We start from the raw sequence: 12,104 nt of genomic DNA on the forward strand, positions 1-12,104 counted from the left end.
TTCAATATAGAGATCGTTATGTATTCTTAAGAAAATGAGAAGTAGAAAGGAGATGAGTGTTTGGATGACGATTGTTTAGAGAATGTAGCTTTGTAGAAACGGTATTATTTTAAAAAATTCAGTTTGGAATGTGTCGGACATCGTTGGGGGTCGTAAAGCTTTGATTTGGAGGTGGTCATTTATTGGGAAAATTACGCAATCCCATTGTAACTTTTACGAGTTTAAACATGTTGCTTTACTTATGTTAGGTTGTATTTGGTTGTGTAATTTTCTTTTTGCAAACCATTTTTTCCTTCTTGTAATCGGTCTTTGGAATTTTTGCTTGCCTTAAAAAAAAAGAATCTCATGTTCTTACAATACAATATCTTGTCATGTCTTTGAATATTTAATTTGGCATAATATATTTTAAAAGGGATAAATAACAAATTTCTTTCAAATTACATTTTTTCAAAAACAAAAAGACATAACACCAATAGCTAGTTAATTAATAAATATATCAATATTTATATATTTTTAATATCAAACCACATAGTTTTTAGCGCGTTTTTTTTTTAATCAAAGAAACTTTATTAAGATTCAAAATATTCAAATACAAACAAGTGACCCAAAGGGTCCAACAAGAAAAAACACCTAGTAACCAACAAAACAAAAATCAAACCAAGGCAAAACTCAGGGCATAAGCAAATAGACTATATGTTTTCTAATTTTTGGATAGGTCCAACACCTATAAACCATTGCATCCATAATCCTCTGAATAATATCTTGTTGTTGAATTTGTTCTCCAAAACACGTCTTGTTTCGGTAGAGCCAACATTCATGATTAGTCTCAATGAAGGCACATTGGAGGAGCCGGTTCCTTCATCCCTTCTTACAAATTTCAGTCATCCAAACCAATTCATCTTTCCAGCCTCTAGGACTATGATTGTCTCCAATCCAACGCAAGATTCTAATCCAAACCTTCTGCATTTTATGACACAAGAAAAACAAATGCTCCTGCCTATCTAACAGCTTGCAAAAGCAACAATCATTATGTGTGGTATAAAAATTTAATAAACTTTTAATTACCAATATACTATTGATTTTTTTTTATAATTATATTATGTGCTTATCTTGGAGTTGTTTAGCTAATAGTAATCCTTTGTATTTTTCTAATTTTTACAAGTGGTTTAAAATTCTATTGTATTGTTTCAAATCCTTGTAGTTTTTACCTAGTGCATAAAAACTAACTTAAGTAGATATTTTAAATTTAATCTATATTATTTCTAGATTGAAAACATATTCTTCATAAATATATATTTTTATTAAAAAGTTAAGAAAACAATTTTAGGTAATACGAAAACATTGAGTTTGATATCAATGAGTAATTCATAAACACGAAAAAATTAATAAGGTGTTGTTAGTGAAAGATAAAAAAACAATAATTTGATTATCTAAATATTGGAAACAAATTAATGATACATCAAGTGAAAATTTCTAAAAGAAAAAAAGAATTAATATCATTTTTACATAAAATTAATAGTTTTAGTATAAATAGTAATAATTGAGATATTCTCTATTTTTAATATTTTTTTTAAAGCAAGAAACATATATTAATGGGAACCGAAGTTCACAGAGGAACACGAACACAAGAGTCCAAAAGGAGAAAAATTACACGCCAATTGCGATTTACGACAAATAAAAAAGAGGATTTCTACTAAACTCATAAAAGCTACAATTTGGTTGGGTAATTTTCCCCACAAAATACCATCTCCAAACCAAAGACTTCACTTCCCAAACCATGTCGGAAACATTCCACGTATCGCTATTAAAGATAATACCATTTCGTACTAACCATAAAGTCCAGCAGGCCGCCAACCACACGACACATTCCTTTCCTTTTCGAACCCCCTTTCTGTAACAACCGTTTTTCTTTAATTCCTTATTTATGTGAATTAATTGTGATCTATGTGTTAATTATATGCTTAATTGATTTTATGTTGTTTTATTTGGGAATTATTGGTATATAATATAAGATAGTAAGTGTTGTTGATAATTGGGCCTAAGTCGGTATTAGTAAGTGAGGGGTGTTAGTTAGAGCCCATTAGTAATTTAAGATAGTAAGGGTTTAACTAAAACAAGGGTTTTAGAGGAAATAGAAATTAGAAGTTCATTTTGGGGTTTTTGGTGAAAGAAGAAAAGAGTAGAGTGAAGAGAAAGAGGAGAATCTCAAGGTTGAAGATAGAGTTGGCTTCAATCCAAAACCTAAGGTAAGGGTGTGATTCTTTCATGCTAAAGGGATGTATGATGATGTTTTGGGTGGGGTTTTGATTATATGTTGTTATCCATGATTGTGTAGCAATTGAATAGAGATTGTTAGAGTTTATAATTGACTTCTATGAAATTGTGAATCTAAGCATGATTGAAGATGTTATGATGTTATAAGACCCATAATATGTGTTGTATTTGTGTTTATACCATGTATTCTGTGGTTGTTTGTGATGTTTGATGTTTTCCAACTTGATTGGGTTGAGTTTAGGGGTTTTTGAATGGGTTTCGTATGTTGTTTTCTGTGTTTGGGGTTTTCTGAAAATCGCCAGTTCGCGCCGCGAACCACTGTTGGCGCCGCGAACCACTGTTGGCGCCGCGAACCTCTTGGCAGAAACTTGGGAAAAACTGGATCTGCTCAGTTCGCGCCGCGACCCCTTGTTGGCGCCGCGAACTGCTTGGCAGAAAGTTAGGGATTTTTGGATTCGCTCAGTTCGCGCCGCGAACCCTGTTGGCGCCGCGAACCCTGTTTTGCAGAACTTTTCCTAAACTTTGAAATGATGTAACTTTTGGACCGTAACTCCTTTTTAAGTGCCGTTTGAACCTATGTGAAGCTATAATTGAGACCTTTCTAATGAATATGATTTAGGAATGCTTATAAACCTTTTTAAATCCTTCTTTAAATGTATTTGTTTGATGTTATGATTTGTGTGGTGAAGTGGTGTGTTGTTGTATGATGATGCAACGTAGCGACGTGATTGGGAAGTGGTGAATTACTATAAAAGTAATGATGTTTAGTCGGTATTTGTGATGTATTTGTGAATGTCGTGTTTGTATGGATGTTGCATTTAGTGAGTCACATCCATTGCATAAAGAGACGGTGGCCTTAATGGTAAAAAGTGACGGTGGCCTTAATGGCAATTAGCGACGGTGTGCCCAATGGCAAATTTTGAGACGTGGGAGTTTTACTCCAAATGGTACCACATGCATTTGCATAAGTTGAGTCACATGTGAATTGCATTCGAGTCTTATTTGATTATAATGTGGTGACTTGATGATGAGATGTTTGTTGCGATTGTATGGAATCTTACCTACGAATTGTATATATCGTCATAGTTGAATTGATGACATTGTTGCCGTTTCTTAAGTTGATTATGTGATGTGAAATCGTTGTATTGAGTATTGGGATGAGAGGTGGTGACCAATGTATGATCTTTTCTCTTGCTTAGAATATTATCATACGTTTCTTTATAATGAATGATATCTCACCCCTTATGTTTGAATGTTACCCTCCGTTGGTAACGTGCAGGTAACGACGTGGAGTAGCCGTGTACCTTATAGCTCGAGTCGGTGTGTCAATGCTCTGATACGTAGCACTCGGGGGGAATGTTTGCGATACTTGCTTGTGTCTTGTTTTATGTTGATTATCTTTTCTTGAACTTTGATGTTGCGTCTTGTGGAGGCGTTTTGGACACATTGTGCCATGTTGGCAAGGACATATGTTGATCTAGATATGTGTTATTATTTGGATTCCGCTGCAATATTATGAAATTGTTTGGATTTAAAAGATTGATGAATTATGAGTTTCCTCTGGTATAAGTGTTATGTATCCATGTACTTTGAGCATGAATTGTAGTTTTGTTTACGTCGAATATGTGATGCCTCAAATTTGTTGCTTGTTTCGATGTTTTATTCTCTGATTTCTCTTATTAATTGAGGGGTAGATTTGGGGTGTTACACTTTCTCCTACCATAAGCACACCATTTTTTGAAATCCTCCTCCTTGTACTCGACGAAGCCAATCCATTCATCAACGTCTTTCCAAACCAAGTCCACCGAATTGCAACATAATAGAGAATGGATAGAAGATTCTTCGTGGTCATTACAAAAAACACAGGCATTGTTGATAGGAAAAGCAATACCTCTTTTAGATAACGCAACCTTCGTCGGGAGAATGTTCAAAAAACATTTCCAACTGAAAACTTTCACTTTCAACGGAACAATCATCTTCCAAATACTTTTGTAAGAACTATCATGTCTGTCCATGGGACCGGAAAAAAGATGCACACCGTTGACAATACTAACGCAACTTTTAATCAAGAAGCTGCCGTTCTTCTCCGCCCGCCACAGGACGTGATCAGCATTGTAAATCTTCGGTGAAACAGACTGTAGAATCTGCTGAAGCAGAAGCAGTTCAACAGCAACCTTGGGCCTGTCCCGATTTGAACAACTGATACCGAAATCGCCCCAGGTCCAAACGTCGTCCTGCCAGCCCCCTATAAGCGCAACAGCCGCACTTTGCAGTGCAGACACCGAAAACAGAATAGGGAATAACTCTTTTAAGATACATGCATTATTCCAGTGAGCAGACCAGAAAGATGTTTTAAATCCTTTGCCAATATCGATCCTGCAGTTAAGATTAAAATGATTCAAAGGCTGCACCTTTTGTAAGGACAGAATATCGTCCCACCATGCCGACTTAGAAGAAGTCCCTCTATTGATTCTACCCCCGTCTACCACCTTTAGATTAATGTCGCCATATCTCGCCTTTAAGATATTATGCCAAAGAGATTCTTTTTCGACGAGAATTCTCCACTTCCACTTGGATAGCAACGCCATGTTGAAATTGTCTATCCGTCTAACCCCCAAACCTCCCTTTTCCAAAGGCAAACAAACGACTTCCCACCTAGCCCAATGAATGCACCTATTATCCTCCGCCCCTCCACACAAATAGTTGCTTTAGATTTTCACGATTTCCTTAATAACCTTCTTTTGTGCCTTATAGAAAGAAAATGTGAATATAGCCAAACTACCAAGAACCGACTTCAAAAGCGTAAGCCTCCCCCCGATACTATGAAGCCTTCCTTTCCAAGAAGACAACTTCTTCCTTATCTTGAATAACAGTGGCTGCCATGTCGTTATTCTTCTCGGGTTGCTTCCGAATAGGATACCCAAGAAGGTGAACTCTTTATTCTCCTTACTGCATGCTAAAAAGTTAGTAGCCATATCAAGAAAGTTGTTACTAATATTAATTCTGATAAGTTTGCTTTTTCGAAAATTAATACCAAGCCCCGACATCATCTCAAACCCCCTCAACACGGATTTGATAGCCCAAAGATGAGACCAACTACCATCTCCGATCATAAGGGTATCATCCGCAAATTGTAGCACGTCTATGAAACAACTTTCGTTAATCACAAATCCTGCATAATCTCCGTTGGCCACCACTCTATTGACTAGGCATTTCAGTCCTTCCGCAACAATGACAAAAAGGAACGGAGAAATCAGGTCGCCTTGTCTCAATCCTCTTTCCACTTTAAATTCTTTGGTTGGGCTACCATTAACCATGACCGACATGTTACTTGAAAAAACCAGCACCTCCATCCATTTCATCCAAGTTTCCCCAAAACCCATCTTCTTCATCATAGTACGAAGGTAAGAACAACTTACCTTGTCGTAAGCTTTTTCGAAATCGACTTTAAAAAGTAAACATCCCTTCTTCTCCTTGATAGAATAGTCCACCAACTCATTTGCCACAAGAACTCCGTCTAACAATTGCCTCTCGGGAACGAAAGCACTTTGAATATTCGAAATAATGCTTCCGATAACCTTTTTTAGTCTTCCCGCCAAGGCTTTGGAAATAATTTTATGAATGCACCCTACCAAACATATAGGTCTATAATCGTCTAAATTCAACAGGTTGTTAGATTTAGCGATCAAGGCCAAGAAGGATGAAGTGATGCTTTTTGAAAGAAAAGCTCCCGCATGAAAATCCTTAAAACACCTCAATATATTGATCTTTAAGAACTCCCAAAACTTTTTAGAAGGAAGAATTATGTTCATTGTGATTTTCTTAAAATATATGTATCAAATTATTAATATTAAATTTTGTAAATTTAAAAAAGCTTTAATTTTGAGATTTAAATATTTGTCTCATACTTTTATTATGCTTTAGTGATAAATTTTTATTTTTTATATTATTAAAAAACAATTTGTCCCGTAATTTCTTTAATATATTAATATGAAAAACTTTTAATTTCAATTTATACCGTTCATAATAAATAAATATCAAATATTTTTTAACATGTGATAGATAAGTGTTTCAAGTGTTTCATATTTGTGGGCATATTAATTTAGAATTTAATTTTAATACACTAATAGCTTAAAGAAGTTTTAAACTGTCAATAAATCATAATCGTTAAATTTTTGTCTAATATAATTAGTGAGAAATATTTGTTTAATAAAAATTCTAATAAAACTGAATTATATACTTAATACAACTATTAGAGTTTTGACTCAATAAATTATGTCTAATATAAAAAATTTAATAAACTTATAAATACCAATATACTATTGATTATTTTTTATAATTAATAAGGAAAATATAAACTAACTTATATTGAATATTTTAAATTTAATCTATATTAATCCTAGACTGAACATATTCATAATAAATATATATATTAGTATAAAAAAGTTGAGAAAACAATTTTAAGTAATACGAAAACATTGTTTCACATCAATGAGTAATTCATAAACATGAAAAAATTAATAACGTGTTGTTAGAGAAAGTTAAAATCAATTATTTGATTACCTAAATATTGGAAACAAATGAAAAGTATGCCACAACAAGAATACTTTCTCTTTACAACAAGAATACTACCTCCGTTAAGTTATAGTCTATAAATATAGTGTCATCACTTTCTCTTTACAATACACTTCCTCTTTCCTCTGTTAACAAAAATACTCTCTCTTTACAATCCACTTCCTCTTTCCTCTGTTAACAAAAATTAGAGTTTTCACTTCCTTTGTTGCTATGAAAAATGTTTCATATTTTCATCTTCTTTTCATCTTCTTCATTTGTTTCTTTGTGACAACCAACTCCTTACCTCTTCCATGGTTGAGTCCATTTTCTAAATGGAAAACAACCTTGTACCAACAACCCCCTACGAATCCAGATATCAAAACATTTTATTATGAACAAGTGATAGACCACTTTAATCAAGTGCCAAATAGTTATGTAACTTTTAAACAAAGGTACTTTGTTAATTTCAAGTATTGGGGTGGTGCTAACTCTAGCTCCCCAATATTTGCTTATTTTGGTGATGAATTTGAGTTGATGGTGGATTCTGAAGATTTTTTGACAGACAATGCGGCTTCCTTTAAGGCTTTACTTGTTTACATAGAGGTACTAAAGAGAACTTCTTCAATATTCAGTCTGTAAACTAATTTTTTTGTTTTGTTTTTATTCTGTTGATAGTTTGAATTTTCTTCTCAGCATCGCTTCTATGGAAAATCAATTCCATTTGGATCAATTGAAGAAGCGTATAAGAATACAAGTACAATGGGTTATTTCAACTCAGCTCAGACCCTTGCCGATTATGCAGATGTGCTGTTGTATTTAAAAAACACATTACACGCCCAAGAGTCTCCGGTGATTGTGATGGGAGGTTCATACGGGGGAAGTTAGTTTCGAAAACTCTTTTGCTTTTAATTCTTTCATTCTGTGTAACAAGCATTTTTATAGGAAAAAGGAAAATATATTAATGTAACAAACTATAAATCAGCTTATTATGTGGATTATGCAGTAAGTGGAAATGAACAAATAACTTAGAATTTCTGACTTGTGTAATTAGACTAACTATTGTTAACAAAGTCTTTATAGTGTTGTCTTAGCTAATGCTATGTATTTGTTAATTATGCAGTGCTTGCTGCATGGTTTCGCCTTAAATATCCACATGTGGCCGTCGGTGCCTTGGCGTCATCAGCTCCCATACTCTACTTCGACAATATAATTCCAGAGAATGCATACTTCGATGTTTTTACCAGAGATTTTGAAGTAACTCACTGCATTTTATTTATAATTATTTGATTAGGTTTATCAAAAACAATTGATGAAGATGATTTGGTTTGATGATAAATTAATTAATTGTATGCAGGAAATCAGTGAAACATGCTCAAAGTTTATATTAAATTCTTGGTATGAGATAGACAAAGTTGCCTCTCAGCCAAATGGTCTTTCGATTTTGAGCCAAAAATTCAACACTTGCTAGTAAAATGAACAATTCTTATCTATTGCCTTTTCATTTGTTGTTGTTTAAACTATTATTTAAATGCAAGTTAATTTTATACATATTTCTACTTTTTGCAGTCCATTGGAAAACACAAGAGAGTTGAAAGAATATTTGGAAAACTTTTATAGCATAGCAGTTCATTTAAGCTATCCTCTAGTTGAGACTATATGTAACGTCATTGATGGAGCGGCCTATGGAACCGATGTTCTCAGTAGAATAAATGGAATTACTTATCTTTTTGAACCAAACGACACATGCAAAGTTAATCTAAATAAATATGCTAAAAATACATTTCCCATTTGGGACAGGGGTTGGAAATGGCAGGTAGCTGCATTTAAATAATTATTGGATGCTTTTTCATATTATTTCATGCACATGTAGCTTATTAATTTAAAAATAATATGAATTATTATATACTCAGACATGCAGTGAAATGGTGATGCCCATTGCCAAAGGAAATTCTTCCATGTTTCAACCTGAACCCTTTAACTTCAACAAATTTGCTAAACAATGTAAGAAAGATTTTGGTGTCGTTCCTCGCCCTCACTGGATCACGACGTATTATGGAGGCCGCGTAAGTAGTTATATAACCGTTAGGTATCAATTCAATAACAGAAAAATTAATTCTTCATTTTGATTAATGGCAGAATATCAAATTGGTACTTCAAAAGTTTGGGAGCAACATTATTTTCTCCAATGGATTAAAAGATCCATATAGTAGTGGCGGGTAAATACGTAAAATCTAAATCTAAATTCATTCATCTTAATTATTTTAGGACTAATTTCATGTGGATTTTAAGTATTTCAGGGTTCTGAAGAATTTATCGGATAGTCTTATTGCCCTTACAACAGTCAATGGTGCGATGCAATATTATTGTAGTCAAAGTATGAGCAACTAATTTTTATCATAATGTAAATCAATTAATCATATTATAAATGTTGATTTTTCAGGAACTCATGTCATGGATATGTCAGGTGCAAATGAATACGATCCAGATTGGTTGGTTGACCAACGTAAAAAAGAGGTGAAGATTATCAAAGGATGGCTCGACCAATATTACGTTGAATTGTCCATGTTCCAGAAGCAGTGATATTTTTTTTTCAATAGGCAACTCTTGTAGAAGCAGTGATATTTTTGAACAAACTACATGGAAAAATAGTAAACTGCAATATCACAAGCTAGTTAACCCATAGTCCATATGAAATAGTTTATAATAGAAATACTTACATGTGCTTCACTAAAAAAATTATTCATCCATCAATGAATCAACCAACACTTCATAATAGACAACTAAACTAAATTAAATTCAAAATAACATACAAATGACAATAAACATAGAATGTTTTTAGGATTTCAAGAATCTCAACATATAATAGAAAATGACTACAAAGTACCCTACATATCCTCACTATGCAAAATTTGAGTTTTGTCAGCACAGTTACGAAAGCGCTTTTAGGCAAAAGCGCTGCTATAGGTTTCGCTAAAAAAATATTCAAAAAACAAGGAAAAAAAGCGTTGCTGTAGGGGAACATTAGAAAGCGCTTAAAAAAAGCGCTGGTAAAGGGTCCCCTTGCGAAAGCGCTTTCGAAAAAGCGCTGATAAAGGCCCTCCATTTCAAAGCTCTTTTGAAAAAGCGCTGGTAAAGGCCCCCCATTTCAAAGTGCTTTTAAAAAGCGCTGGTAAAGGCCCCCCATTACAAAGCGCTTTTGCTGAAAGCACTGTCTCCTCCACTTCTCAACTCTCTCGTCTTCTTCTCCTCTCAAACCGCCGCACCTCTCTCATCTCATAAAACCCAGAAAAACTTTCCTCCCACAAACCCCAAACGCCAACAACAAGAACCCTAAAACATTTAACCATAACCCCAATTTCCAGAAAATAAAGACTGTTACGACACAAAATAAGCTTGATTGAAAGGGTTTCGTTTCTCAGCCTCCGAAAATGGTACTCACCTGCAGAGAAAGCTTGATCTGATTAATCAAAAAACTACGTTGTTTCCTTCCCAATCGTCTTTCCATTCTCTACTATCTCATTCCAAACCCTAACCACCATCAACAACAACCTACCACACCTGGTGCAATGACAACCCCAAAAACGACGCTGTACAGTGTCCCATTTGTTTACTCACACTTCCCTCCGATAACCACCACATCAAATCTCATCTTGGTACGTATTTATCATCATCATCACCGCTTCATTTCATTTCAAATTTCATTTCAATTTCAATTTCAGATTCGTGTCTCTCTCAACCTAAACTAAGTGGAACAAAACGAAAACTCACACAACGAACTCTACATCAGTTAAACTTTACTCGCCCTGATCCACACGCGTCGAATTACACGCTCCTAAAAAATTGCAGTTCACTGAAAGTCCCATTGGTGATAAGGATTCTGCAATTATTACAACTGAATATACTCCATTGTCATCCGAGTTCACCCTTATTGTTACTAACCTTCATTTGGACAAGGTTAACTCTAATGCAGGTAATTACAATATATCTTACTTGAGTTTGAATCATAATGCGTGCCAAAGTGGCAGTCTTTTTTTTTTTTTTTAATAGGCAATTGATTGATAAAGCTCGCACTAGGGGTGCAACCCTTACAAACAGAGAACTCTAAAGAGTGGTTGCATCGGATAAAGGAAGTTTAAACCAATCGTAGTAATTGGATCTAAACTTAGAATATCCGCTAGATAACCATCTCCAAGAAAGAAAAATAATATTAGAACAAACGACATCGAAACAAAAAACCTTCCCGTCGAAAATAATTCCATTCCGCATGATCCAAAGACACCAAATCGTAGAAAATCAAACCACATTGATCCTAGCCTTTCTACTAATGTTCTTCACCTTTTCTTGCAAAACACCAAAATCAAGAAACTCCGCCAAGGTGATCGCCACCGGTATACCAAGCCATTCAAACATATGATTCCAAATCTCTTTCGCCATTTGACAATGAAAAAAGAGATGAAAAGAAGTTTCAACATGATCACCACAAAACACACAATCCGGATTATCCAAATTAGAAACTCCTCTTAATAATAAAAGGTCTTTAATCGGGAGGCGCTCGACGAAAAATCTCCAAGAGAACATCTTAATCTTTGGCGGTAAAGGAATGCTCCACATAACTTTCAAAGAACGAATCACATGAAACTCCCAAGCTACGGATTTAGATTCATTAATAATCCCCGAAATGCCCGCTACCGAAAAATCCTTATTCGAATTAATGAACCAATCGTAAGTGTCACTCGCCACTTCGCTCGGAGTGAAACCATCCATAAGTTCACAAAACCGGTGCCAACTCGGCGAAGAAACCGCTGCTGCCCTCACAACCGAAACACTACCTTCCTCCCGGAAAAATAAAGCTTGAACATCCCACACATGTCTTCCATCAACCCAACTCAAAATATCCGCTACCGCACAAAATTTCTTGTGAGATAAATCATACAAATCCGGGAAAGAAGCGCGAAGGGGTTTGTCTCCCACCCACAAGGTATGCCAAAAAAGCGTATCCTTCCCATTCATGCAATTACTTTTGAAACACCCGGTAAAACCGTACTCCACGTGATCATCTAATAAATTAATCTTGCTCAAATCCCTCCACCAAATCGAGTCGTCACTACTACTCAATTCTCCACTAGAATCTTGCATCTTTAACTTTGGGCTAACATACCTCACTTTAAGAAACTTACTCCATATAGCCTTATCATCGTTTAATATTCTCCACTTCCACTTCAAAAGTAAAGCTTTATTAACCTCCTTCACATCTCTAACCCCCAATCCCCCTTTCT

At 34.8% G+C, this 12,104-nt stretch overlaps 2 protein-coding genes across 2 annotated transcripts; one reads left to right on the forward strand and one right to left on the reverse strand.

The window, feature by feature from the left end:
* Positions 1 to 689: 689 nt before the first annotated feature.
* Positions 690 to 4,862, reverse strand: LOC131630925 (uncharacterized). Its single transcript, XM_058901670.1, has 2 exons — positions 4,006 to 4,862; positions 690 to 864 (listed from the first exon to the last, which is right to left on the reverse strand). Exons 1-2 carry the CDS (start codon positions 4,860 to 4,862, stop codon positions 690 to 692), a joined length of 1,032 nt encoding a protein of 343 aa, XP_058757653.1.
* Positions 4,863 to 6,972: 2,110 nt separating this feature from the next.
* Positions 6,973 to 9,504, forward strand: LOC131630932 (uncharacterized). Its single transcript, XM_058901677.1, has 9 exons — positions 6,973 to 7,431; positions 7,522 to 7,708; positions 7,949 to 8,082; positions 8,183 to 8,295; positions 8,395 to 8,641; positions 8,739 to 8,891; positions 8,965 to 9,044; positions 9,126 to 9,175; positions 9,269 to 9,504. The coding sequence occupies exons 1-9, from the start codon at positions 7,060 to 7,062 to the stop codon at positions 9,406 to 9,408; spliced, it is 1,476 nt and encodes a 491-aa protein (XP_058757660.1). The 5' UTR covers positions 6,973 to 7,059; the 3' UTR covers positions 9,409 to 9,504.
* The last annotated feature ends 2,600 nt before the right edge of the window (positions 9,505 to 12,104 follow it).

Source organism: Vicia villosa, unplaced genomic scaffold (genome assembly GCF_029867415.1).
Source record: "Vicia villosa cultivar HV-30 ecotype Madison, WI unplaced genomic scaffold, Vvil1.0 ctg.000752F_1_1, whole genome shotgun sequence".
Taxonomy (NCBI): domain Eukaryota; kingdom Viridiplantae; phylum Streptophyta; class Magnoliopsida; order Fabales; family Fabaceae; genus Vicia; species Vicia villosa.